This window comes from Mauremys mutica, chromosome 13 (genome assembly GCF_020497125.1).
Source record: "Mauremys mutica isolate MM-2020 ecotype Southern chromosome 13, ASM2049712v1, whole genome shotgun sequence".
Classification (NCBI taxonomy): Eukaryota; Metazoa; Chordata; order Testudines; family Geoemydidae; genus Mauremys; species Mauremys mutica.
Window position 1 is genome coordinate 44,999,341 of NC_059084.1, and position 27,887 is coordinate 45,027,227.

Below are 27,887 nucleotides of genomic sequence, written 5' to 3' on the forward strand. Positions count from 1 at the left end.
TTGCTTTGCCCCAGGCCCCCTGAATCCTCTGGAGGGCCCTGCCCCACTCTGGGCTCTCCTGATCCCTCCCCAGCTGCAGCAGCCCTTTGCTCTCCCCAACCCCTCCCCCAGCTCCTGCCCCCCCATCCCATCTGCTCCCCACTGCTCCTGCAAGTCTTCTCGGGGTGGGAAGGACGGATGGTTACACAGTCCCCTCCCCTCCGCAGCCTTCTGGGGGTGATCGGCTGGCCCGCGCTCCATCTTTCCCCTGGGTGGGGCCACTGCTCCCCTCCAATCCGATGAGGTGCCACTAGCACCTTCCTCACATATTGGCCTGGCACAGCCAGGTCCCACCCTTGCCAGCCAGAGGGATCCCCAGAAGGATTTCCTGGGGGCTCGGCTCTAGGAGAGCAGCAGGCTCAGGGGTGAGGTTCTGCAGGGGTGGCCGACACCACCAGGCCACGGGCACCCTCCCCGGGAAGATCACCACCACAGGAAGTACCGCCTTGGAAAGCCGGACCGAGTGACAGCTTCCTCCTGGTCCCTGATTGGCCCAGATGCTCTATTTGAACCCAGGAGGCGTTCCAGAAAGTGGCTGTGCAAGGAAGCCAGCCAGAGATGGGCCCATCTTTCGGTTCAGTCTGCTGACCCCAGTCCCAACCCCTAGCATCGGTACTTGGGCTTTGCCACCAGCTTTTGCCCCTGATCCTGGTCCCCAGCTCAGGATATCGCTCTTAGACCCCAACCTAAGGTCTGGGATCTCTCTGGCACCAGCCCTGACCACCCAAACCCTGGGCATGACACAGAGGCAGCAGCAGGCCCACACAAAGTGAGGGTCTTTTGAGGGGTGGCAGGAGCAATCTGGCAGGGGATAATGAAACTTCCTGACGCTCCTTGAGACCTTCCTCATCACTAAGGGCCAGGGAAGCTAGTAGCTCAGGGGCGTGGGGGGGTGAATCGCAATCCACTCTGGGAACACAATCGGCACAAAGTCAGGTCGCTCTTCGGGTTTGTCTACCCAGAGCCGGAGTTTAATCCCCCACTTCTCCAATTAGTGCCCAATGCCCACGCCCACCTCATGGAATCCTGCTAATCTTGGCAAGTGACCCGCACCCACATGGTGCAGAGGAAGACAGACCTCCCCCAGGTCCCTGCCAAGCTCCGCTGAGGGAAAATTGCTTCCCTGGACCACATACGGCAACCAGCGAGACTCCAGGCCTATGAGCAAGAACCAGCCAGACGAGCACCTGAGAGAGAGGATACTCAGAGCCACCTCAGACCTCTGCCCTCCCTGTCCAATGGCCCCTCTCCAGAAGGGGCCATCCCTGGGGCTTCCGAGGAAGGTGATTCAAAAATAACTTCCCAGCATACACTGGGTGGGAAATCCCTTCCTGACCCCTACCGGTGGCTGGCTGGAACCCTGAAGCATGACCATTATGAACAGAGGACAATTGGCTCCAAGGCTCCTTCCCCGTCACACAATCGCGCTCATGCATTTGCCTAGCTCAGCCTTAAATCTACTTACTTGCCCCCACACCTCCTATTGGAGGCCATTCCAGCACCTCACCCTTCTGGTGGTGAGAACCCTCCTCCTACTTTCCAGCTGGAGTTGGTTAATGGCCCGTTTGCAGCCATTTGTTCTCATGCCAACATTGTCCTTGAGCTTCAATAGCTCTTCACCCTCCCTGGTATTTAGACCGCCCCCGGCCTGATGTATTTATAGACGGCAGACAGATCCCCTCTCGGCCGGCTCTTCGCTAGACTAAACAAGCCCAGCTCTTTCACTCCCCTCCCGTCAGCCCGACTCTCTGTTCCCCTGGTCGTCCCTTCTCGGCACCTGCTCCACTTTAAATCCCTCCTTTTGGAACGGCTGGGGCCCAGAATTGCACCCCGGATTCCAGCCAAGCTCTGGCCTTGTCCAGGGATGTCCACGCAGCCCCCCATCTCTCCTGGAAGCCCTCCAGGATGTCTCCAGCGGCTGCTCGGTGCAGCAAGCCTCTACAGCAAAGTGGCACTGGAGCCCAGCTACTGAGATAAAGACCGGGGAGGTCCGGTTCTCCTTGGCGCCATGATACCATAAGTCACCAGTTTACTCAGGCAGGTTTGCAAAGGATGAGTCTTAAATCTGGTTTGGTTGAGGCCCACGGCAGTGGGATTTTTCAGTCCTGTCCGCTTTTAATGGCAGTGTCACAAAGGGGCCATCACCACCTACTGGCCATGGGAGGCGGGGGGAATGGGCGGGGGGAAGCAGCAGAAGAAGTGGGGCTGAGGGACAGCCCCGAAGACCCGTGAGTTCAGGCCCTCTTATGATGCCCCCCAGCAGGGTGTAGAAAAGCTCAGAGCTCGTGTGCTTGCTCTCGACCACCTGCATGTAGGTCGGTGAATAGGTCACAGGTCCTTTCTCGTCTCGTGGCGCCAGCTCCCATCTGGCCCCAGGATGGGGGACCGGCTGGCTCAGGGGGTGGGGAATGGGACATGGGGCCTTTCCCCTCTAGGGGGCGCCACCTCCGATCCGGCCCCAGGATGTGGGACTGGCCGGCTCAAAGGGAGGGGAATGGGACACAGGAGGCACCAGCTCTGATCCAGCCCTTTTAGGGGGCATAAGGATACCAAGGTTGAGCTATAGGTCCAAGTAGTTTCCAGCCGCTTCTTAAAGGCACAGGTGCATTCATGGTGCAAATAAAGTCCCCTCATTGGGCAGCAGCCCCGTTGCCCTCTCCTCAGTTGCCGTATCCCTCCACCCCAGGGGAGAGACTATTTGTAGAGCCCCAGGGTGGGGCTGTGGTAGAGGCACATGTAGGCATCGCAGAGCAGGCGTCGGGCACAGGGGGGCAGGGACTTGGGGTCCAGCACCTGGAGCTCCTCCGGGCTCATCTCCAGGTAGTCAGCCACCTCCGGGCAAGGTGTGACCCGCGGGATGTTGAAGCCATTCTGGCCACCTGGAAAGGAAGGAGGGGGAAGGATGGGGTTAAAAAGGAGAGAGGGAAAGAGAGAAGGAGGAAAAGGAGAGAAAAAGAATAAATAAAATAGTGGAGGGAGGGAAGGTATGGAAAGGGGGAGAAGATGGGAACAAGAAAATAGAGAGAGGAAGAAGGGAGTGAGAAAATTAACAGAGAAAGAAGGGAGAGGAGAAATGGATAAAGAAAATGGGAATGGAAAATGGGAAGAGGAGAACGGAGAAATGGAGAGAGAAGATGAGAAAAAGGAGAGAGAGGAAAACGACTGGGAACAAAAGAGGGAGAAATAAGGAGTGACCGAAGCTAGAAAGAGAGGGAAGGAAAAAGTGACGAGAAGAATGGACACAAAGGAGGAGAAATTGGGCAAAAAGAAAAAGGAGAGAGAGAAGGGGAAAGTGAAGGGGAAAGACAAGTGTAAAACAGAAAAAGGAGAGAGTGGAGAGAAGACAGAAAAGGGAAGAGCGGGAAGGAGAAATGGAGAGAAGACTATAAAGGGGAGAGAGGGGGAATGGGAAAGAGAAAAGGAAGAGGGGCTCATAAGGAGAGAGGGGGAAGAAATGAGACAGAAGAGAACATGAAAAGGAGAAAATGGAGAGAGAGGAGGAAAGGGAAGTGGGAGAAAGAAAAGGAAGAAGTTGAAAAGAGAAGCAGCAAATGGAGAGAAAGAGGGAAGGAGAAGAGGGCAAAGAAGGAGGTGGAGGAAAGCAGGAAGGAGAAACAGAGGGAAAGAGGGAAGGAAAAGGGGAGACTGGTGAGAATGGAAGAAAAGGAGGAAGGAGAAAGTGGAGAGAAGGAAAAGAGGGAAGAGCTGGAGGAAAATGGAGACAGGGACGGAAAGGGGAGAGAAGAAAGAAAAGAGGGAAGGAGAAAACAGAGAGAGAGAAAATAGCTGGAAAGGGGGAAGGAAGACGGGAGTCTCCCTGCTGCAATTTCTGGGGTGCCCACCAGGGGCAGCCCCCAGCCACGTCCCCTGCAGACACCTCCCTCCTGCCCCCCTTAAAGGGCCGGCGCGCAGCTCACCCTGGCGGTCGGCCATGCTGTCAAAGAAGAGCCATTGGCCACGGCGTGGCCCGTGGCGGGCGAAGGCCACGTAGTGGCTGGTGTGGATGCAGAGGGCGGCGTAGAGCTGCATAGTCTGGCGGGGCGGGGGGCCTGGTGGGGGCGGCAGGTGCTCCAGCTCTGGGGGTAGGCGCAGGGCGCGGGGGCGGTGGGCGCGCCGGGCACGGTGACGGTGAACCTGAGTGGGGAGAGGGGGTGATTACGGGGAACAGCATGTCTCAGAACCCCCCCCCACACACCTCCCTCTACCTCCCCCACTCCCAATACTCCCTGCCTCCTCCATCCCCCTCTCCCTCCCCCCATCCCCATCTCCGTGTCTCCCCCTGGTGGCCGGCGGGCGGTACCTGCTGGCAGCAGATAGCGCAGTACTGACGGGTGCTCCCTGCCCCGACGCTGGGGTCCCCGAAGCACTGGGGGCATTCGCTCAGCGCCAGAGCCTGGCAGATGCAGCACTCCCGGGGGGCTGCCAAAACAGAGGGGGAGGGTCAGTCACAGCGCTGGCACCCCACGGCCAACCCCCCTCCGCACTGCTTCCCCTCCCCCACCACGTCCCTGCCCCCTGCCCCCTCCCACTACCCTCTCCCCAACACCCCCATCTGCCGCCTGCCCCTCCTCCGCCACCTCCCTGTGCCATCCCCCACCACTGCCTTCTGCCCCCTCCCCCCCAACCTCTTTCTGCCTCTCCCCTCCCTGCCACTGTCCCTCCGTCCATCTTTCTGTGCCCCTCCTTCTGCCTCCCCCTCCGCCTACCTCCCCCCCACCTCTTCCTGCCCCTGCCCCTCCCCACACCTCTCCATGCTCCTCCCACACCCCCTCCTTCTGACCCCCCAGCTGCCCCCCCACCTCCTTCTGCCCCCAACCCTCTCATGCCCCTGCCCCCTCCTCCTTGCTGACCCCTCCCCTTCCCCGCAGCCTCCCCCCTCCTCACTGGCCCCCACCTCCTTCTGTCCACCACTCACCCCAATCTTGCCACCTTCCTCACATCTCCTGCCCCCCCGCCCAGCTCCTGGCTGTCCCATCCCCCCCAGCCCTCCCCCTGACCCCCCCTTACTGTCCTCCAGCAGGTCAGTAAGGTCCAGCTCCAGGCTAGGCAGGATGGTGGCGAAGGCCTTGTAGTCTTTGCCATTACGAGGCATCTGCAGGATGAGGCAGGAGGGGGCCTGGCGGGGGGTAGGGGCAAGAGGGGGTTAGTGGGGGGGGCAGGGAGGGGGGATCGGGGCTCCAGCCTCCACCCAGCACCCAGCTCCCCCCCCCGTCCCCCGCCTCTCACCTCAGTGAACTTGAGGTCACCAGCAGCCAGTGACCCCTCCAGCAGCTGCTGCACTGTGGGGACCCCCCGCCCCGCCCCCCCTGCACTCCCCTCCATGAAGATCTGGTAAAAGATGCAGCCCTGGGGGTCCTTGTCCGCCGACCTGGGCGGGGGGAGAGAGAGATGGGGTTAGTGGAGGGCAGAGAGCGGGGGAGTGGAGGGGAAAGGGGGGAGCTGGGGGTGTCGGGAGGGGGCAGAGGAGGAGCAGCAGGGGAATGTGTAGCGGGGAGATGGAGAGGGTGTGGGGAAGGGGGGTTGGGAGGGGGACTTTGGGGGGAATTGTAGGAGGATAAGTTGGGGAGTAGGGGGGCAGGCATGTGAGGAAAAGGGGGTAGCGGGGTGGGGGGTGTTTGGCGGACAGTGGTGGAGGAGGTGGAAGCTTGGCGGGGGGGGCAGCAGAAGGGGGAGGGGTGGAGGGAGGGGAGACCCTTCCAGGCAGGCAGATGGGGAGCGGGAGGAGCTGGCCAGACAGAGGAACGGGGGTGCTGGGGGGTCTTACCGGATCTTAAAGAGGGGCTCCACCTTCAGCACCCGGAACAGCAGGGTGAGGAACTCCTCGGGGTCTGGGGGTGGGAGGGGGGGACGCATGGGTGAGAGCGGGGACCCCCCTGCACCCCAGCCCCTTCCCCCAGCCCCTCCATCCCTTCCCCCTGCACGCCCCACATCCCCTCCCTCTGCACCCCAACCTCTTGTCCCATCTCCCCTGCCCCTCCCCTTGCCTCCCCCCTGCCCCCTTCCCTGCACCCCTGCTCCGCCTCCCCCATTCCTCTCCCCCATCCCCCCCCACCTTTCTCCTCGCTGGTGAAGCCCGGGGAGTGTCCAGCCGCCTCCAGCACCCGCCGCAGGGACATCACCTTGGTGGCGCAGACGTAGCCATGTCTGGGGGGAGGGGGGTGGGGGGTTACCCCGCTGGCAATCCGCCCACATACCCCCCTCAGTCCCCTCCCCCTGAGACTCCCTCTCCCTGGACAAGCCTCTCCCAGAGACACCCCCTCCCTTCCTCCCACCCCCAAACACCTCCTCACCCACAGAGACCCCCTTACCCCCTGGAGACACCCCCCCATCCCCCAGAGACCCCCCTCACCCATTCATAGACCCCCACCCCCAGAGAGCCACTGCCCCCGGAGAGACCCTCCCTTCATCCCTAGAGACCCCCCTCACCCCTCCATAGACCCCTCACCCCCAAAGACCCCCCTGCACCCCTCTATAGACCCATCATCCCCAGAGACCCCCCCTGCCACCTGGATAGACCCCCTTTTATCCCCAAAGACCCCCCCATGCCTCCATAGACCCCCCCCACCCACAGAGACCCCCCTTCCCCTGCAGAGGACCCCCCCCCGTGCCCGCACTTGCGCAGGGGGTTAACGATCTCGGTTCTCAGCAGGTCCCGGGTCTCCTCGTAAGATGCCCCGTCGTTCTTGTCCGCGGGGCGCAGCAGCAGCGAGTCCAGCACAGAGCTGAAGGCAAACATGCTGTGGGGGCGGGAAAGGTCAGAACTCCTGGGTTCTATCCCTGGCTCTGGGAGGGGAGTGGGGGCTAGTGGTTAGAGCAGGGGGGCTGGGAGCCAGGACTCCTGGGTTCTCTCCCCAGCTGTGGGAGAGGAGGGGGGCTAGTGGTTAGAGCAGCCGGCCGGTCGGTTGGCTGGTGGGCAGGCAGTGGGGACTGGGAACCAGGACTCCTGGGTTCTTCTCCCCGGCTCTGGGAGGGGAGTGGGGGGGAGTCACTCACCAGAAGAGGGTGGCGTCGAGGTAGCAGGAGTTGCAATGGCCCTGGATCCCCTTCTTCCAACCTATCAGGCGCTGAGCCCCCTCTTCACCCAGCCCCGGGGGGGTGTCCTCTGGCACCCGCTCGCTGGCATAGACCCTGAAAGCTGTGGGAGGGGAGGCAGACCTGGAGTGGGATCTCTATCCCTATCCCGCCCCTCCCCTCCCATCCCTACAGGAAGACACACACCCCCAGCTCTGTCCCAATCCCCCTGGAGCATGGTCCCCCATCCCCCTCAAATGCCCCCCACCCTTCCCCCTCGGCTACCGTCTCTCCCCTCACAGGCCCCAAGGGTCCTACCCAGTGAGTTGCAGCGCAGCACGGGGTTCTCGGGGGGCTGGGGCACCCCAAAGCGGGCATCGGGCCGACAGTGGCGTAGCTTGACGAAGAGAGCCTTGCCAGGTGGGCACTGGAAGTATCGCATCCCTCGGTAGATCCCGTCCGTGCAGCCCGAGGGCAGCGGCTCCTCCTGGAGAGAGGGGCAGGGACTGTGTCAAGAGGGCCGGGGTCCCATAGCCCCCGCATGGGATGATCCCAGGAGGGAGGCAGCTGGGGGGCCCTATAGCCCTCCCATGGATTGACCCCACTAAAGATGGGCTGGGAGTCCCATACCCTGCCCCATGGGGGTGACCCCACTCAGGACAGGGTTGGGGTCCCTTAAACCCCCATGTCTGTCCCCCGAGATGTCTGCCATTGTCTCACCAGCTCCAGCCCTGCAATGGTCTCCCTCACATCTGGCAGCTTCCCAGTCCAGCGGATCACCCCGTAGATTGGGGGGTCGTGCACCTCCACCATAGAGTTGATTTCCAGCGGGGGCGAAGCCAGCTCCTCCTCCTCTCCTTCCTCCTCCTCCCCTTCACCCCGCTCCTCGGTGCCCCCCGTCAACAGGGAGGAGGGGGAGCCATGAAGGGACTCCCATTCCGGTCTGGGGGGGTATCGAATAGAGGAGGGGGACGGGAGGTCATTGAGGAGCCCTAGAGAGGAGTCATCACTCAAGGTCTTGGGGCCTTCATCAGCCTTTTCTGTAGGGAAAGGAACCAAAACAACATGGCAGACATTAAGCAGATGGGGCCTGTTCGGTGGCCATCTTGGCCATCAGGTATTGACCACCACTGGGTTGGCCATCTTGGCTGTCAGGCACTGACCACCACTGGGGAGGCCAACTTGGCCAGTGAGCACTGACTGGCACTGCAGTGAGCATCTTGGCCAACAGGCATTGACGCTGCTAGGGGTGGCCATTTTGGCTGGCAGAAAGTGACTGCCATTGGGGTGGCCATCTTAGACAGTTAGTCGGAGGGTCTGGAAGGGATGTCATTATATCCCATTGCATCGCTGGGAGAAAGGCCATGAGGGCAGCCATCTTGTTGGCTGAGAAAGGCTGTTATATCAGTGACCGCATGGCATGGGCAGGGCCAATGCCCTGTGCAATGAAGCTGAGCCAAGAGGGCCTCCCGCCCCTGCTGTTTACTGTAGGTCCTACCTTTATGTACTTTGGCGATTGGCAGGAGGATCCCATACTCTGGAGAGGGGAGGTGGCAGAGTGATTGGTCTTTGAATTTGCCATCCCATGAGCCAACGGGCTGATCCTGGAAAATAAAAGGGTTCAGGAAAGGGCCCCCCAATTATGATCCTCTCAATAAGGTTCTTGCTGTCTGGCCCCGACCCTGAAAGTTGGGGGTCAACGCCCTCTCACCAGGAAGATCCCCACAAAGACCCCAGTCATCTCCTTCTTTGGCAGATAGTCGCAGAAAACCACAGTGCCCGTCGGGGCACTGTCACCCATCTTGAAGAAGACCCGATCGCCGAGCTCCAGGGGTGGAGATTTGAGGGGGTCCTCTGCAGCCAGCTGGAGCCTGGTGCATGCCCGGCGGCTGCCCCGGGGAGCCATCAGGGGGCTGCACTCGGACCCCTCCTCTGGCTCAATCCGGCTCACAGGCACAAAAACCCCGCAGTTCTCCCGGCATGAGAAGAACTTCTGGCCTCTGAAGGAGCCGTCGGTGAAACCCTTCCCAGCCGCTGATCCCTGGAGAGGAACAGAATAGAGGGTTGACATGGATGCCTGATACTGTCGCCCTCCATGAGGCCAGATCAGATTTGGTGCCCCCTAGAAGGGAAAGGCCCCATGTCCTCACCCCTGCCCCCTTTAGCCCACCAGGCCCGGATCGGAGCTGACGCCCCCTAGAGGGGTAACACCTCATGTTCCATCCCCCCCGTCTAGCCAGTCCTTGACTGGAGCTGGCGCCCCCTAGAGGCTCCCCCCTCACTCACCACCAGTTCCACCCCGAAGATGACTCCAGCCTGCTCCTTGCTGTCTCCCATGGGTCCTCGGTAGCGCAGGACACCCCGGACCTTCTCCCCAGAGGCCGAGGTGATCTGGACCCGGACCCGGTCCCCCAGGCGTAGGGCCCCCCGCCTGCCCAGCAGCCCCTCCTGCCTGAAGAGCTCCAGTCGCTCATCCCCGTTGGTCACGGCCTGCAGCATCCCGGCTTGCTCTTTGCTCAGCTCCCACGCAGCCCGGGCCGGCACCTGCACCATGGCCTCTGTGTCCAGCAGCTTGGCCCAGAAGGGGCAGTCCGGGGAGGGGGGCTCGCCCGCCTGGCTCAGGAGGGTGCCCCGGGGCACCTGCCCCCCACCTCCTCCAGAGAAATCCTGCACCAAGATGAAGAACCGGCGCGGCCGCATGGTGATGGGGGGGTGAGACCTGGAGCGGGGAGACAGGAGATCAGAGAGGGGCTGACTGGGGGATGAGGATGGCGGGGGACACTGGGCTGGGGGGCACATCCAGGAGGGAGGGCTAGAAGGCTGGGGGGGTCATTAGGAGGGGAGGGGGGAGACCAGTATCCTGGAGGGGAGGGGGGAGACCAAGTGGGCGGGGGGTATCGGTGGGGGAGACCAGGTTTAGGGGATAACTGGGGGCAGCCAGGGCTGAGGGCTCAATCCCATCTGGGAGAACAGGCTGTGGCGGGAGGGAGAGACCGGGCTGAGCAGCCTGTCAGTGGGAACAGGAGTGGGGGAACCAGGCAGGGAGGGGGGCTGATCTAGGGGATGGGGAGTGGGAGAGACCAGGCAGGCTGGAGGAAACATTGGGATGCTGGGAACTCAGGACCCCCAACACCAAGGGACTCTGTGATCCTACTAGGGGGACGGGCTGTGGGGGCCCATCCTGCCCGGGGAGGACAAGTTGTCCCTGGGTACCCGACGGAGAAGATCATCTCCAAAACTCGCCTGTCGCCCGTCATCCCCGTCCGGATGTCATCTGCCGTGGTGGGTTTTCCCCAACGAGCTGGAGCACAAGGGAGGGAGGGAGGGAGAGAGAGAGAGAAAGTTCAGAAAGAAAGGGAAGGAGACAGAGCCAGCCGGGTGGGAAGGTCCTCAAGCCAGCAACTGCCCACCCCGTCCCTCATCCTCCAGGAAGTCTCCTTCCTTCCCCCACTCCCTGCCTTGCCAGGGCCCGTGGGGCCAGGGAGAGTGGGCGAGGAGGGTCCCAGCTCTCCCCCACCCCCTGGGGGACTCGCCTGGGAACCCTGAAAACAACAAATGAGGAAGTGGCAGAGGCTGGGGGTGGGGCTGGAGAACAAGGGGGTGTGAATCAAGGGGGTGTGATGAAGGGGAGAGGAGCCAATGAGGGTGGAGGGGTGGAGAAAGAAAGAGCAGGCTGGATTTATAGGAGTGAGCACTAGTGTCTGAGGGGGTTTCTGTCTGTGTCACCCACGTCTGGAGGGCAGCAGCCCTGCTCAGTGTATGACAGAAGGCAGGGGGTGGGTCTGGCTCAAGTGGGTGGACCGTGCACAGTCTCTGACCCACATGCCTGTGCCCCACTGACATGCAGCTGCCCTGGGGGATTCGGGGGGGGGGGGGACGGGACACACAGACTATCCCATGGCAGCCACAACTCCCGTTCCCAACCCCAGTATCACCCTCGCCCCTGTTGCACAGCCACAGGGCTGCACTGGGCCCTGCCAGGCACTGGTCTCCTGGGAGTAACCCCTTCACTGGGCTGGGGCCCCTGCAGGCCCCACGTGGCTCTGCAGAGGCAGCCCCATGCCCCCCCCCCCCAACTCTGAGACAGGGCCTTTAGCACCAGCCACCCCTGTCCTCTCCGGGGCTTCGCGCAGCTGATCCAGCCCAGACGAACCCCGGATGGGCTCCTTGTGGGCCCAGGACACGCGGGGGGTATCGGCAGTGACGGCAGACGCACTCCCTGCTGCGTGCGGCGCCCTGTCGCCTGGACCTTGGGTCCCCCACAGAGGCCAGGGTTGGGATAAAGGCTCCCGGGAATCACGCAGACCCTGATGCTGTCGTGGCTGGGCCTAGCTCTGTCCCTCTCCCCTTAGTGCCAGTGGTCCAGGTCTCCAAATGCCCCGGTCTTCACCCCTCCACACAACCCTTTGGTCTCCAGCTGGGAGCTTTCCCCTGGGGAAGCAGAAGGTGGGGTGGGGAAGGGGCGGCTGTACTGTATAATGGGCACTAGGGGGCAGCAGAGGGTGGGGGTGGGGAAGGGGCGGCTGTGCTGTATAATGGGCACTAGAGGGTAGCAGAGGGTGGGGGCGGGGAAGGGGCGGCTGTACTGTATAATGGGCACTAGGGGGCAGCAGAGGGTGGGGGCGGGGAAGGGGCGGCTGTACACTATAATGGGCACTAGGGGGCAGCAGAGGGTGGGGGCGGGGAAGGGGCGGCTATACTGTATAATGGGCACTAGGGGCAGCAGAAGGTGGGGTGGGGAAGGGGCGGCTGTACTGTATAATGGGCACTAGGGGGCAGCAGAGGGTGGGGGTGGGGAAGGGGCGGCTGTGCTGTATAATGGGCACTAGAGGGTAGCAGAGGGTGGGGGCGGGGAAGGGGCGGCTGTACTGTATAATGGGCACTAGGGGGCAGCAGAGGGTGGGGGCGGGGAAGGGGCGGCTGTACTGTATAATGGGCACCAGGGGGCAGCAGAGGGTGGGGGTGGGGAAGGGGCGGCTATACTGTATAATGGGCACTAGGGGCAGCAGAGGGTGGGGGTGGGGGCGGGGCGGCTGTACTGTGTAATGGGCACTAGGGGGCAGCAGAGGGTGGGGGCGGGGCGGCTGTGCTGTATATTGGGCACCAGGGGGCAGCAGAGGGTGGGGGGGGCGGGGCGGCTGTGCTGTATAATGGGCACCAGGGGGCAGCAGAGGGTGAGGGTGGGGGTGGGGGCGGGGCGGCTGTGCTGTATATTGGGCACTGTGGAGGGGCAGGTGCTGATAACTCCATACAGGGCTGGGGGGGGGGAGAGTTTGTCACTCTGCCCCCTGCTGGCCGCGGGGGACCTACGTTGGGAGGTGACATTCTGAGGCTGAGATTTGGCCTTTCGGTTCCTTTCCCCTTTTCTTTCTTTCTCTAACACCCTGGGGAGGCGGACGGGCCGGTGCGGGGGGGCTGGGAACCCGGCCCGGTGGGGGCGGGCGGTCTCCGCAGTCTCGGGTCAGAGTCCAGCTCTCAGGGGCGTGATTTCTATTGGAGGGCGGAGCCAGACCCACGTCAATGGGACACACAGACATGGGGGAAGGGCTGGGGGAGTGCGATCAGCTGGGGCGGGTGGCGGTAAAGGAACTGGGGGAGGGGAGGGTTCGGGGGGGCTGCAGGGAAATGGGGGGGGGGCTTGGGGCCACTGGATTAGAGAGGGTTAGTCAGGGGAGAGAGGCTGGGGGCGGCTAGAGGGGAAGTGGGGCAGGAAGGGAGCCTGGGAGGGGAAGTGAGGGACCTGGTGGGGGGCTGGAGAGTAGGGAGTTGGGGGGAGGGGTCTGAAAGGAAACGGGGGGTCGAGGGGCCTGGACTAGACGGGGTTGGTGAGATGGGGAGTGGGGCTCAGCGGGGGCTATGGGGAGGGAGGCTGGGGGACAGAGCTGGTTGGGAAAGGGGGCGTGGGTGGGGGCAGAGGCGGGAGAAGGGGATTGAGGCTCAGGTCGGGTTCTGGAAGGAACTTGGGGGGCAGAAGGGCCAGGGTTTGGCGAGACGGGGGCGGGCAGCTGTGGAGTTGGGAGCAGAGCGGGCAGGGGAGGGGGGTGGGGATCTCTGGCCCAGCCCAGGTGGGGTTCAAGGGCAGCACTGCCCCCCCCAGCCGGGGGCGAGGCCTTTGAGACCCCCAGGGGCCCCGGCCGGCCCAGACACTGGGATAGTGATTCCGGCTGGGTCCGGGCCCCGACATTTGGCTCCGACCCCAGCCCCGCCCCCCCGCTTGGCCTGGTTTCCATTAGTTTAATGAGAACAAGGGAGACCAGGGCTGCTCTGGATTTTCTTAACCACGTCACTTACTCGCTGGGCATGAAATAGGGAACCTGGAAACATTAACCCCTGCAGGGGCTGCGGGTCACTGGCAGGGCTGGGCTAGCAGGGGCTGCGGGTCGGGAGTGAGGGGCACTGGCACGGCTGGGCTAGCAGGTGCTGTGGGTCAGGAGTGAGGGGCACTGGCAGGGTTGGGCTAGCAGGGGGCTGCGGGTCGGGAGTGAGGGGCACTGGCAGGGCTGGGCTAGCAGGGGGCTGCGGGTCGGGAGTGAGGGGCACTGGCAGGGCTGGGCTAGCAGGGGGCTGCGGGTCAGGAGTGAGGGGCACTGGCAGGGCTGGGCTAGCAGGTGCTGCGGGTCAGGAGTGAGGGGCACTGGCAGGGCTGGGCTAGCAGGTGCTGCGGGTCAGGAGTGAGGGGCACTGGCAGGGCTGGGCTAGCAGGGGGCTGTGGGTCGGGAGTGAGGGGCACTGGCAGGGCTGGGCTAGCAGGGGCTCCGGGTCGGGAGTGAGGGGCACTGGCAGTGTTGGGCTAGCAGGGGGCTGCGGGTCGGGAGTGAGGGGCACTGGCAGGGTTGGGCTAGCAGGGGGCTGCGGGTCGGGAGTGAGGGGCACTGGCAGGGCTGGGCTAGCAGGGGCTGCGGGTCGGGAGTGAGGGGCACTGGCAGGGCTGGGCTAGCAGGGGCTGCGGGTCAGGAGTGAGGGGCACCAGTAGAGCTGGGTGGGGAGGGGACCCTCCTAGGGCAGAGGTCCTTCCATAGCGCCCGCTGTTTCTAGGTGCAGCGAGCCCAGTCCAGTTGCAATGGGGAAGCCACTCCCAGTTTTCCAAGCAGCCCGCCCCGAGGGCTGCACAGGCTACGGTGACTTGGCCACCGCACCTCTTTGAACTGCTTCACCCAGCCACAGGTCAGAGCAGAAACCAGGCCCGGATTCCTGCACTGAACAGGAATGGATTGCAGAGACGGGCCAGAAATCAGCCAGTTGCTGACCCTGGGGCTGGATCGCAGATGGCGCCGCTAGAGGGGAAAGGACCCATTCCCCACCCCCCTGAGCCAGCCAGTCACCAGCGCCCCCTAGAGGGGAAATGCCCCATTCCCCACCCCCCTGAGCCAGCCAGTCACCAGCGCTCCCTAGAGGGGAAATGCCCCATTCCCCACCCCCCTGAGCCAGCCAGTCCCTGCCCTGGGGCAGGCTCGGAGCTGGCGCCCCCCAGAGGGGAAATGCCCCATTCCCCACCCTCTTGAACCAGAGGGGAAATGTTTCCATCGCATTTGGCTTCTCCTTCCCTTTTCAAAATCAGACGCTGTCTCTTTAAACCTCCATCTGGGGGAGACCCGACCCAATGCATTCTACCGGGGGAGGGCGGGGCTCCGCGGGCAGCCATCCAATCGGCACGGGGCGGGTTGTTCCATCCGGAGGGAGACGGGGAAGTGGGATGGAGGGACGACAGGAATGGATCTATTATTTTTCCAGCTTTAATAGGTTTGTGGGCGGGGCCTTAAACATGACAGGCTGAGAGGGCGGGGCTGGGACCAATCACAGAAGGGCGGGAGTGGGGGCGGGGCTTGGAGGGGGAATGTGGGCGGAGCTTGGGAAAAAGTTTGGGACAACTTTTTTTTTGTGGACGTTATAATAAAGGTCGAAAAATTGAGGCGAGGGAAGGAGGGAGAGGAGGAGAGGGAGGAAGATCTTGCCCCCACCGGTGGAATAAGGGGGTGAAGGTTTATTGGGGTGCCCCCTAGGACCCCTCATATATCCCACCCAATTGGGGGACGCCCCCCCCGCAGCCCATCCAGCCTCTCCCATGGGGGCGGCCAGCTGCGAAGACGAGGATCTGGAATTCAAGCTGATATTTGGAGAAGAGGAGAAGGACCCTCCGGGAATGGGGGTGTCGCTGGAAGGTGAGGGTTGGGGGGGGGCTGCTCTTAAAGGGCCAGCGTGGGCTGGGAGGGAGCATTAAAGGGCCAGCGGGATTTCTGCTCTTCCCTGGCTGGAGGAGGATGGAAAGTTTTGCCCTATTAAGGATGAGGGGGAAGGGAGGGGGGATCAGTTTCCACACACACACCCTTCTGGTTGCTCACGTTATGGGAAGAGCAGCTCCCTGGTATGGATGCTGAGGGCCTGGCAAGTGGCATGGGGTGGCCTCTCTGCCGGTCCCAGCCCCGGGGCCATTCTGCCAGGGCACTGCTATAGGGAAGTTCACAGCACACAGAGTACCCCCTATTCCCCCTCCAGCTGGGGCACTGCTCTGGGAAAGCTCGCAGCCCCAGAGTACCCCCCATGACCCCTCCAGCTGGGGCACTGCTCTTGGGAAGCTCCCAGCCCCAGAGTACCCCCCATGCACTCTCCAGCTGGGGCACTGCTCTGGGGACGCTCACAGCCCTGAAACAGCCCAGCCATGGGGGGTGGGAAGAGAATTCCCTCCGGGTGTCTATCCATCAGGTTCCCATGCTCTCCAACCCCCTCCTCCCACATACACATAGAGATCCCCCCAGGCTGTGGGGAACATGGCGGTCTGTCCCCCACCCCCTCCGTCTGTCTGTCCGGCGCACAGTTTTAACTAGCACCTTCAGACTCGTACTCTCCCCCCCCCCATTCCTGGCACTGTGCCCCACGTTCCCATGGCGACCCAGGCCCTGCCAGCGGAGGCGAGTGCGCCTTTAATTGGGTTCATGTGTCTGCCCCTTCCCATCCCAGGCCAGGCTGCCCCACTCCACAGGGTGGGGGCGAGGCTCAGGCCCCAGAGCTGGTGCCCAGTTTATGAGGTTTCCAGATCCTGATCATTGGAGGGGGGGATCTGCAGCCCCCTGACCCCAGCCCCTCCCAGCAGGGGGCGGTGGGAGGTCTCCCAGCTACTCCAGTCCCAGCAGGGGGCGCTGTGGGGAGTGGAGCAGGAGGGCTGGCTTTGAGGGGAGCTCCTAGCTACTCCAGTCCCAGCAGGGGGCGCTGTGGGGAGTGGAGCAGGAGGGCTGGCTTTGAGGGGAGCTCCTAGCTACTCCAGTCCCAGCAGGGGGCGCTGTGGGGAGTGGAGCAGGAGGGCTGGCTTTGGGGGGAGCTCCTAGCTACTCCAGTCCCAGCAGGGGGCGCTGTGGGGAGTGGAGCAGGAGGGCTGGCTTTGAGGGGAGCTCCTAGCTACTCCAGTCCCAGCAGGGGGCGCTGTGGGGAGTGGAGCAGGAGGGCTGGCTTTGGGGGGAGCTCCTAGCTACTCCAGTCCCAGCAGGGGGCGCTGTGGGGAGTGGAGCAGGAGGGCTGGTTTTGAGGGGAGCTCCTAGCTACTCCAGTCCCAGCAGGGGGCGCTGTGGGGAGTGGGATGGGGATAGGGTGACCTGACAGCAAGTGTCTGGTCAAAATCAGGACAGGGGGTGGGGAGTAATAGGAGCCTATATAAGAAAAAGATCCAAAAATTGGGACTGTGCCTATAAAATTGGGACATCTGGTCACCCTAGATGTGGGGAGCTCCAGCGACTCTAGCCCCAGCAGGGGGCGCTGTGGGGAGTGGGATGCGGGAAGCTCCAGTGGCTCCAGCCCCAGCAGGGGGCACTGTGGGGAGTGGGATGCGGGGAGCTCCAGCCCCAGCAGGGGGCGCTGTGGGGAGTGGGATGCGGGGAGCTCCAGCGGCTCCAGCCCCAGCAGGGGGCACTGTGGGGAGTGGGATGCGGGGAGCTCCAGCGGCTCCAGCCCCAGCAGGGGGCGCTGTGGGATGCGGGGAACTCTAGAGGCTCCAGCCCCAGCAGGCGACGCTGTGGGGAGTGGGATGCGGGGAGCTCCAGCAGCTCCAGCCCCAGCAGGGGGTGCTGTGGGGAGAGGGATGCGGGGAGCTCCAGCCCCAGCAGGGGGTGCTGTGGGGACTGGGATGCGGGGAGCTCCAGCCCCAGCAGGGGGCGCTGTGGGGAGTGGGATGCGGGGAGCTCCAGCCCCAGCAGGGGGTGCTGTGGGGAGAGGGATGCGGGGAGCTCCAGCCCCAGCAGGGGGTGCTGTGGGGACTGGGATGCGGGGAGCTCCAGCCCCAGCAGGGGGCGCTGTGGGGAGTGGGATGCGGGGAGCTCCAGCCCCAGCAGGGGGTGCTGTGGGGACTGGGATGCGGGGAGCTCCAGCCCCAGCAGGGGGCGCTGTGGGGAGTGGGATGCGGGGAGCTCCAGCCCCAGCAGGGGGTGCTGTGGGGTGCAAGGGGAGCTCTCAGGCAGCCCAGCCTCACAGCTGTTGGGGTTCTAGCGTTGCTGTACACATGGCCGGGGGCCGGGGCGAAGGGCTCTGACATCACAGCACCGGAACCCCTCCCCCGGCCAAGGGCCCACCCGAGGAAAGGGGCAGAGACGGGGCCTTAAATGAGAAGCAGGTGTGTTTCGGAGCTGGAAGTTGGGTTGAGATCACGTTGCTTTGTCTCTCTCCAAATATTTGTGTTTTCGTGGGAAGGCAGCTTTCCTGCCGGTGGTTTTCAGCACAGACGTTTCTACCCGCAAGATTCCTGGCCCTCTTATCCAGGCCCCATGGAAATGCCACAGCCCCAGGCAGGACGGGAACCTGGCGTCCTCCGGGATGCAGCCTCCTGCCCTTCGTGCTATGGCAAAAGCGGGGGAACAGGGGTCACTGCCGCTGGGATAGGGCTTTGTGGTGTGATAAACTGTGTTGCTGCTGCCCCCTACTGGAGAGAGACAGACAGACCCAGGGCCACCCAGAGGATTGAGGGGGCCTGTCGCAAAGCGGGGGAGATGCGGCGCTTGTACTCACCCCGGCGGCGGTCCGGGTCTTCGGCAGCACTGAAGGGCCCCCCACTGCCAAAATGCCACCAAAGACCCGGAGCGACTGAAGGGCCCCCCGCCGCTGAAATGCTACCGAAGACCCAGACCACTGCCGGGCCAGGGCTCGCGGGGCCCCTGAGGGGCCCAGGGCCTGTGGCAAATTGCCCCACTTGCCCCCCCCCCCCCCGGGTGGCTCTCAACACCGCAACATACTACTGCTGGTTTGCGAGGGTGTGTCAGAGAGATATAACAATCTACTACTGCTGTGTGGGTGTCCCTGCTGCCCCCTGGTGGAGAGGATGAGCCCTGCTGTGTGTGTCTGCTTCCCCCTGGTGGATAGGAGGAGCCCTTCCACCATCCCATGTCCATCTCTCCTCCTCTCTCCCCCCACAGACCTCGACGCTGAAGACCTCCCTCCGTGTTGCATCCTGGCCCTGGATGACCCACCAGCCTATGCCTCCCCCCTAGGCATCCCCTGCCCACCCCGCCTGGGCGGGGGCCCCCGGGCTGGCATGCACTCCCCCCCACCCCGCCCAGCACGGGATGACACCTTCGAGAGCCAGCCGGCGCGGTGGGTGCGCCTGGGGGCCGATGCCCGCGTCCTGGAGTGCCCCAGCATCCAGATCACCACCATCTCGCCTGGCGCCGACTGGGATTGCTCCCCACGTGACTACCTGCCCCTGGAAGCCTACGGAGGCTACCGGGAGGCCCCTCCGGCCTCTGGCTTCTTCACCCCCAGCCCCGCCAGCAGTGGCAGTGCCTCCCCCTGGAGCTTCTTCTCGGACGATGACGGGGCGGGCGGTGACGATGTGGAGCGGGAGCTGAACGAAGCTGCCGCCCGCTTCGCCCTCAGTTCCCCCTGCGGCTCGCCCAAGCCCTGGGCCGGGCTGGAGGAGCCCTGGGGGCTGTACCCTGCTGGGCGGGGGGCCGAGGACGGCTGGGTGGCCCTGGCACCCCGTCCGGCCTCACCCTGCGGCAAGCGGCGCTACTCCAGCTCGGAGACCCACTCCTCGGCCTCGCCCTGCCTCTCCCGCCGCGGCAGCCTGGGCGAGGAGGGGGGCGGGGAGGGGGCGGAGGGGGTGGGCGGGGAGGGGCCGCCCTATGAGGCTGCTGGGCAGCGGCCCCCAGCTGAGAGCATCCCGCAGAAGGCCCGCAAGACCTCCACCGAGCAGACAGTGGCGCTGACGCGGAAGGAGGAGGGGTGCTGCAATGGTGACGATGGGGGGTTTGGGGCGGCCCGCAAGGACGGGATGGACTATCTGGCTGTGCCCTCCCCGCTGGGCTGGTCCAAGGCCAGGATCGGTGGCCACAGCCCCATCTTCAGGTACCAGCTACTAATGGACCCCTGCCCCCAGCAGTGGGGCCAGCGCCCCCTAGAGGGGAAAGGCCCCATTTCCCACCGCCACCCCCCTGCGCCAGCCAGTCCCTGCCCTGGAGCTGGATCAGAACTGGCACCCCCCAGAGGGGAAAGGCCCCATCCCCCACTCCCCACCCTGGGCCGGGATCACAGCCAGCGCCCCCTAGAGGGGAAAGGCCCCGTGCCCCATTCCCCACCCCCCTGCGCCAGCCAGGCCCATATTGCCAGCTGCTCCCCGGGCTGCAGCTGCGGCTGGCAGCGGTTCCACTGTATAATAACAAGCTGTCAAGCCGGCCCTGCGGCGGACGGGCCAGTGTCTCCTGTTACAGATCCCAGGCCCCTGCTCAGCACGCACGGTGGCAGCTGCCGTAAACACGGCTCCTGGCGGCACCGCACCTTCCCTCTTAAGGTAAACCCCAGGCTGCTGCAGCCTGGGCTGCGTAGGGAGCGCCCCCTAGGGAGGCCCTGTGGCACAGCACCCCCTAGCACTGGGGGCGGGGAGAGCACCCACTACTGAGCCCCCAGCCCCATTCCCTGCAGCAGAGTGTCCCCTGCTGCGCCACCCTAGACCTACCCCCTGCCCCTACAACACAGCCTGCCCCCAGCACTGACAGTGAGGGGAGGATGCCCCCTACTGAGCCCCCAATCTTATTCTTTGCAGTACAATGTCCCCTGCCCCCCCCCCAGCAACACGGCACCCCATAGCGCTGCATTGGGGCCAGCATTGACAGTGAGGGGAGAGCACCCCCTTACTGAGCCCCTGCAGCACTGGGGACAGCACTTACGGGGGAGGGGGAGCCCCAAACCCTATTCCCTGCAGCACAGCGCCCCCTAGTGCTGCACTGGGGCATTGGGGCCAGCACTAACTGCAGAGCAAGAGTGCTTGCTACTGAGCCCTGGCCCTATTCCCTATGGTGTGGCGCCCCCTAGTGCTGCATGGGGGTGAGCACTGATTGTGGGAAGAGAGCGCCCCCTATTGAGACCCCAGCCCTATTCCCTGCAGCATGGCGCCCCCTAGTGCCAGCACTGATGGTTAGGGCAGAGCACCCCCTGCCGACACCCCCCCACACCCACTTCCTGCAGCACGGCGCCTCCTAGAGGCCAAGGTGCCACCCGGGACACCTGTCTTCTTCTCTGCCCTAGGTCGTCCGCTCTGCCTCCCTTAGACTGGCCCTTGCCCAGCCAGTATGAACAATACGAGCTGAAGATCGAAGTCCAGCCCCGGACCCACCACCGGGCCCATTACGAGACCGAGGGCAGCCGGGGGGCCGTGAAGGCCACCCCAGGGGGTCACCCCGTGGTGAAGGTACCTGAGCTGCCTTGGAGGCATCCCTGGATTTTCCCCTGGTTAGCCCCATCTCCAGGCGTCCCCAGTGCCCCCCATGCTTGGGGGAGACAGGGCTTGGATCCCCCAACCTGTGACCACAAGTTTCTCATGAATATGGATGGGGGCGTGGGTGGTTACGGAGCATCGGGTGACACGGCAGGTGGGTCCCAGAGATGGGGGGAGCAGGATGGGGGCAAAAGAGACAGGAGGGGTGGGGACAGTGGCTTCCTCGGCCTTCCTTTGCTATCCCCCTTCTCCGCTCACTCTGCCGCCTTCGCCTTTTCGTTTGCTTCTGCTCCGCTCCTGGCACTGCTCCGGCTGGGTCCCACCGGGCCAGCCTGCCTGGGGCTCTGTGTCACAGTGGCTCTGCGGGGGGAGGGCTGGAGGGGGTCACATCCCCCTCTCATTGCACGCCCCCCCTCCCCTGTGCCGGCTGGAGCTGCGAGGAGGGGGGGGTGGGAGTGCACATGCTAGGGTGCCCTTTCCCACGCTCCAGACCAGGGACAGGCCGCGCATGCGTGTGTGTGCACAGCCACACACTTACACACAGCAGGCCTCAGCCCTTCCAGCAGGGGGCAGCAGGAACACACACACAAACACACACACACGCTTAATTTGTGAAAGGCGAATATGCAAAAGAGAAACAGCGTGTGGGGGAGGATGGAGGGTTGAGGGGATGGGGCGTGGGGTGGGGCTCGGGGTGGAAGGAAGGGGTTGTTAGAGGAGGAGCTCTGGGGACTGAAGGAGTTGGAGGGGAGTGGTTTGGGGGGGCTTCAGGGGTGGAGGGTTGGAGGAGGAAGGGTTTAGGGGGAGTGGAGGGAGTTTTGGGGGGCTGGAGGGGGAGGGAGACCCCCCATTATCCTGGAACCCCACCCCAGTCAGCACCTCTCATCTCAGACTCAGGGGGGAGGTTGCCCCATGATCCCCCCCCCCCACAGAACATTCCATTTCACCCAGGTCTGGGGGCGGGGGAAAGGATTTTTCCCCTTGTTTCTGTTCCAACCCAAATCGAGTCCAGCTGTGCATCCCGCCCGCTGATTGGAAACAGCTGGGCGCGCCCTGGGGGAGACCACCAAACCGCTGGCGTCGCCCCACCCTGGCTGGGCTGGCGTCCAGACTCCGAGGGCTGCAGGGGGGACGAGGCACGCGATGGGGCTCTGAGAGAACCCAAGCTCCCTTAGGGGTGGGAAACTGAGTCATGGGGGGAGGCTTTGCCTGGGATCTAGTCCAGGCATGGTCCTAGCCAGGAAAGCCAAATCCATTTCTGGACAGCAAAAGGAATCCGGTCCAGGTTCTCCCAGCCCCCTTCGCTATTCCCTATGGAGGGGGCACCTGGGTGTGTGTTCCCCGGCCCTCTTTCCCCATTCCCTGGGGGTTAATCCAGTCCAGGTTTCCCCAGCCCCCCTCCCTATTCCGCATGGGGAATCCAGGCCAGGATTTTCATGTCACCCTCCCATTCTTCTCCTTGGGAAATCCTGGCTGGTGGATCATGGGCTGAGCAGATCGGGGCCCTGATTCCTGACTGTCCTCCCCCTTCTTCCCCTATCCCCTCCCCCCCTCGCAAGCTCCTAGGTTACGATGAGAAGCCTCTGACCCTGCAGATGTTCATCGGCACGGCTGACGAGCGCAACCTGCGGCCTCATGCCTTCTACCAGGTGCACCGCATCACCGGCAAGATGGTGGCCACTGCCAGCTACGAGACCATCATTAGCAGCACCAAGGTGCTGGAGATGTCCCTGCTGCCCGAGAACAACATGGCGGCCAAGTGAGTTCCCTGGGGAGCCGCTTCAAGGTTTTCTCCCCATCCCAGGGCAGCGCCACCCAGAGTCCAATCCAGCGGGAGCAGGGATCCATTTACACGTTTTCTTCCCATCCCAGGGCAGCGCCACCCAGAGTCCAATCCAGCGGGAGCAGGGATCCATTTACAGGTTTTCTCCCCATCCCAGGGCAGCGCCACCCAGAGTCCAATCCAGCGGGAGCAGGGATCCATTTACAGGTTTTCTCCCCATCCCAGGGCAGTGCCACCCAGAGTCCAATCCAGGAGGAGCAGGGATCCATTTACACGTTTTCTTCCCATCCCAGGGCAGTGCCACCCAGAGTCCAATCCAGCGGGAGCAGGGATCCATTTACAGGTTTTCTCCCCATCCCAGGGCAGTGCCACCCAGAGTCCAATCCAGGAGGAGCAGGGATCCGCTTCTGAATTTTTTCCCCATCCCAGGGCAGTGCCACCCTGTGTCCGTTCCAGGGGGTGCAGGGATCTGCTTCTAGACACCATCCAGAATCCACGCCCATGGCAAAGGAATCCAATTCTGGTCTCCCCCACCCTATCCAGCGGCGTATTATCGCCTAGGCCAACAAGGCCTAGGCCTAGGGCAGCAAATTTGCAGGGGTGGAAAATTTGCTCATGACTCCTCCCCAACTCCGCCCCTTCCCCAAATCCCCTGCCCACCTCCTCCCCCAGGCGTGCCGCACTTCCCTTCTCCCCCCTCCCTCCCAGGCTTACCGTGGGGAAGCAGAGGTGAGCTGGGGGGGGGGATTTTTTTGAGGGCCTAGAGTTGCCAAATTTGTTAATCCGCCACTGACCCTATCCCGTGAAGATTGGACCAAGAGTCCATTGCAGGGACACAGGGGATCTGGTTCTGGGTCTTCGCCCCATTCCCAGGGGAGGCAGCATCCCGAAGTCTAATCCAGGGGACACAGAGATCCAGGCCCAGGTCTTCTTGTCCTCCAGAGAGTGGGAGGTGCCTCTAGAGATCCGTTCCAGGGGACAAAGGAATCCTACTCCCCATCTTCCTATCTCCGCAGGGGCTGCACAACCGAACCCATTCCAATGGGCACAGAGATCCACTGCCAGGCCTTTCCCTTCCCCCAAGGCTGTAACCCAGAGTCCAGTCCTGGGAGTCAAGGGGTGGGCTGGCCCAGAGTACAATCCAGGGAGCTCTGGGACCCAGCTCTGGGGTTTCTCCCCTTCCTCGTGGACCTGCACCCCACAGTCCAATCCAAACAACACAGAGACCCGGTTCTGGGCTTTCCAGGCCCAGGGGCAGGGGATGAGGTGGTACCAAGGGCCCCATTCCAGGCTATGTCCTGCCCCCCCAGGGGCCCCCTAACCCTGCCCCCCTTCCCCAGCATTGACTGTGCGGGGATCCTGAAGCTACGGAACTCGGACATCGAGCTGCGGAAGGGCGAGACCGACATCGGGCGCAAGAACACCCGGGTCCGGCTGGTGTTCAGGGTCCACGTTCCCCAGGGCAATGGGAAAGTCGTCTCCATCCAAGCCGCCTCCGTGCCCATCGAGTGCTGTGAGTGCCCAGTCACCAGGGGGTGCTGTGGGCTAGCCCAGGGCTATGGGGTGGGCGCCACCTACAAGCCCCGCTGGGGGCTGTGGTGGGTCAGCCCAGGGCTATGGGGTTGGTGTGACCTATGGGCCCCACTGGGGGGCACAGTGGGTCTAACTAGGACTATGTGCTCCATGCCCACTACAGGCCCCACTAGAGGTCACGGGGGGGGAGGGGAGGCATCTGTCCGTGGGTCTGGGCGCTCACTGCTCTCTCCTGCCCCCAGCCCAGCGCTCGGCACAGGAGCTCCCCCAGGTGGAGAGGTGCAGCCTCAGCGCAGGGTCGGGGCGCGGGGGCGAGGAGATGGTGCTGTCGGGCGCCAACTTCCTGCCTGACTCCAAGGTTGTCTTCATTGAGAGGGGTCCCGGTAAGTGTGAGCCCCACCATCTCCTCCCTGCCCACTACACTTGGGGAGCCCCCTGGGATCCACAGTCCCTCCCCACACCCCACTGGGACCCTCCCACTCCCATCTTCTCCACCATCCCTTCTGTGCCCCCTTGTGCCCAGGAGACTCCAGGCCCTACAATGCCCCCACTCCCTGCACGTGGAGAGATCCCTCCAGGATCCTCCCTTCCCCCTTGCTCCACCCCTCCATGGCCTCTCAGCCAATAGCCTCTCTCCTTTCAGATGGGAAGCTCCAATGGGAGGAGGAGGCCTGTATCAACCGGCTCAAGAGCAATGAGGTGAGAAAATCCCAGAGTGGATCAGCCCTGGGGGAGCGGGGTGGGGGACGGGGGAAGTCCCGGGGTGGATCAGCCCTGGGGGAGCGGGGTGGGGGACGGGGGAAGTCCCGGGGTGGATCAGCCCTGGGGGAGCGGGGTGGGGGACGGGGGAAGTCCCAGAGTGGATCAGCCCTGGGGGAGCGGGGTGGGGGACGGGGGAAGTCCCGGGGTGGATCAGCCCTGGGGGAGCGGGGTGGGGGACGGGGGAAGTCCCAGAGTGGATCAGCCCTGGGGGAGCGGGGTGGGGGACGGGGGAAGTCCCAGAGTGGATCAGCCCTGGGGGAGCTGGGTGGGGGACGGGGGAAGTCCCGGAGTGGATCAGCCCTGGGGGAGCGGGGTGGGGGATGGGGGAAGTCCTGGAGTGGATCAGCCCTGGGGGAATGGGGTGGGGTTGTTGTAAATCCTGGAGTAGATCCACCCTGGATCTGGATTCCTGGAACAGATTCCAAATTCCAGCCCCACCCAGGATGGGGGAATTTTGCTGCCCCCTCTCACCCGAATTCCCTCCCCCCCTCCAGACCACGCTGACCCTCACAGTCCCAGAATACAGCAACCCGCAGGTGGCCCGGCCTGTCCAGGTCTATTTCTACGTCTCCAATGGGCGGCGGAAACGGAGCCCAACGCAGGCCTTTAAATACCTGCCCGGTGAGTGCGGGGGGGGGGGGGGGAAGGGGAGGAGTTGTACAAGTGGGGAGAGCGGAACGAGCTGGGGGGAGGAGGAAGGAGAAGCGGTTGGGGGGGCAGCGATTGGAGGGGTGATTCCCACGTGACCTGCTGGTTAGCTGGGGGGAGGGGACAAAGGTGGGAAATAGAGAAGGTGGGGGGGGAGGGAGCGCGAGAAGAGGGACGGGGGACAAACAGTGCTGTCTCCCAGGGGGCGCTGCTGGATGGGAAGGATTTGGGGCAGTTCCCTTCCCCTCCCCCTCCTCTGACTCTCTCCCCTCCCTCTCCCCACAGTGATCTTCAAGGAGGAGCCACCCTCCTCCTCCCCACTCCGTGGCTTCCCCCCCGGCCCCTCCTCCCCAGTGCCCCCTTGTGGTCCCCCTTACCCCCCCGAGGGCCCCGGGGACATGGACATTTCCCCCAGTCGCCCCCACTTCCCCTGCTACCCTGATGACTCCCCCTACAGGGCTGGCTACTCCCCCTCCCCCACGGCCTTCGGGAGCCCCTCCCCATACCCTGATGGGCCTCCACTGCTCCCTTTGACACCCCCTTATCACCGCTGCCTGGCCACCGAGCCCCCCCGCCGCTACCCCCACACGGAGCAGTACGGCGGGGCTGGGCTGACAGTGCCCCCCAACTTCCATCCGCTGGGCTACCAGTCCCCCCACTTCCAGGCCCCTGCCCAGCTCACCCCACCACCACTGTCGGACGGAGCCGGGCCCCACAACTGGGGGGATCCGGAGTCGGGGGAGACTGAGGAGGTGGAGAAACCCAGAGGCAGCGGATACCGGGTGGCTTTCCGTGACAGCCTGCCTGTCCAGGGGATCACGCTGGAGGAAGGTAATGGGACTTTTCCCTTCTAGGGGGCACCAGCTCCCAGACGGCTCTAGGGCAGGGGACTGGCTTGATCACAGGGTGTAGAATGGGATGCAGGGTCTTTCCCCTGTAGGGGGCGCTGGCCCTGATCCAGCCCCAGGGTGGGGGACAGCCTGGCTCAGGGGGCAGGGAATGGGACATGGGGCCTTTCCCCTCTAGGGGGGCTGGCTCTGATCCAGCCCCAGGGTGGGGGACAGCCTGGCTCAGGGGGCAGGGAATGGGACATGGGGCCTTTCCCCTCTAGGGGCGCTGGCTCTGATCCAGCCCCAGGGCGGGTGTCTGTCTGGCTCAGGCGGTTCCCCTCACTCTGTTTTCCCCTCTCTTTTTCTCCTAGTAACCGAGATCATCGGCCGGGACTTGAGTGACTTCCCGGAGCCGCTCTGTGAAGGCAGGGGGAGCTGAGACCCTGGCTGCTCCCGGGTCCTTCCTGGCCTACCCAAGCTCTGTCCATCTCATTTCTGTTCATCCGTCTGTCCAAGCTCTCAGTCTGTCGATCACAGCTCCATCTGTCCGTCCGTCCGTACTAGCTCTCTGTCCGTCTGTCCGTCCAAGCTCTCTGTCCATCAACCACACCTCCAGTCATCCATCTGTCCAAACTCTCTGTCCATCGACCACACCTCCATCCATTCATCTGTCCAAGCTCTCTGTCCATCGACCACAGCTCCATCTGTCCCTCCGTCCTAGCTCTCTGTCTGTCCAAGTTCTCTGTCCATCTGTCTGTCCAAACTCTCTGTCCATCGACCACAGCTCCATCCATTCATCTGTCCAAGCTCTCTGTCCATCGACCACAGCTCCATCTGTCCCTCCGTCCTAGCTCTCTGTCTGTCCAAGTTCTCTGTCCATCTGTCTGTCCAAGCTCTCTGTCCCTCGATCACACCTCCAGTCATCCATCCATCCTAGTTCTCCATCCATCTGTCCATCTCTCTCTTTCTTTCTACATCAGGGAAGGATGACTCTGAAGTCCCCATCCCCCCCCTTGTCTCCTCCCCCAAGCGCCCCTACCATCACAGCATATGCCAGCTGCGGGGTGAGGGGAGGCCCCAAGACTATATCACCCCCGTTCTCCACCTCCCCCCTGGAGCCATTTTCCTATGGGGCAAAAATAACCAGCCAGGGGGAGGGGGATATTTCTATCCCCTCTGCGTGAGCCCACCCCCCCATCAACTCAGCAATGGGGGAGGGGTGCAGATGTGGCTAACGGTGGGGAAGAGGAGGAGTTCGAGCCATCAGATTTTGCAGGGTATAGGAAACATCTCCCCCCCAGGGGTAAAATAATTCTCCGCTAGAGTGGGGGAGGAGGTGCCTTCCCTAGATCTCCCCCCCACGCCATAGGGACAAGAAGGAGTTAATGACTACAATGGTATTGCTGTGGGGCCCGGCCAGAGGGGTAGCCCTGATTATATCCACTTTTATATTGTTTATTTTTCCCTGACTTCTCCTTTTCTTTGAATCCTGGTTTGTTTTGTAATGAAATGATTTTAAAAAACAGCTAAATACAATAAAAGCGTGTCTGATTCGGGGGGGAGGGAGCGAAGGTGCAGAGTGGGCAAGTGGGGA

The 27,887-nt window shown here is 63.4% G+C and overlaps 2 protein-coding genes across 3 annotated transcripts; one reads left to right on the forward strand and one right to left on the reverse strand.

Annotated features, from left to right (window-relative positions):
* Positions 1-142: 142 nt before the first annotated feature.
* On the reverse strand, positions 143-14,726 carry LOC123347953 (ubiquitin carboxyl-terminal hydrolase CYLD-like). Its single transcript, XM_044985141.1, has 16 exons — positions 14,662-14,726; positions 10,294-10,351; positions 9,337-9,769; positions 8,762-9,091; positions 8,549-8,654; positions 7,771-8,090; positions 7,369-7,537; positions 7,033-7,174; positions 6,654-6,776; positions 6,092-6,183; positions 5,804-5,867; positions 5,266-5,407; positions 5,047-5,155; positions 4,340-4,458; positions 3,957-4,173; positions 143-2,918 (listed from the first exon to the last, which is right to left on the reverse strand). The coding sequence occupies exons 1-16, from the start codon at positions 14,690-14,692 to the stop codon at positions 2,734-2,736; spliced, it is 2,640 nt and encodes an 879-aa protein (XP_044841076.1). The 5' UTR covers positions 14,693-14,726; the 3' UTR covers positions 143-2,733.
* NFATC4 (nuclear factor of activated T cells 4) lies at positions 14,004-27,829 on the forward strand. Of its 2 annotated transcripts, XM_044985142.1 has the most exons (11): positions 14,004-14,214; positions 14,947-15,209; positions 18,441-19,371; positions 20,548-20,710; positions 22,297-22,496; positions 23,861-24,033; positions 24,296-24,436; positions 24,697-24,752; positions 25,310-25,436; positions 25,749-26,294; positions 26,665-27,829. In XM_044985142.1, the coding sequence occupies exons 2-11, from the start codon at positions 15,113-15,115 to the stop codon at positions 26,730-26,732; spliced, it is 2,502 nt and encodes an 833-aa protein (XP_044841077.1). In that variant the 5' UTR covers positions 14,004-14,214; positions 14,947-15,112; the 3' UTR covers positions 26,733-27,829. The 2 variants fall into 2 exon arrangements, with proteins under 2 accessions (XP_044841077.1, XP_044841078.1); XM_044985143.1 differs by lacking the exon at positions 14,004-14,214 and having other exon boundaries at positions 14,901-15,209.
* The last annotated feature ends 58 nt before the right edge of the window (positions 27,830-27,887 follow it).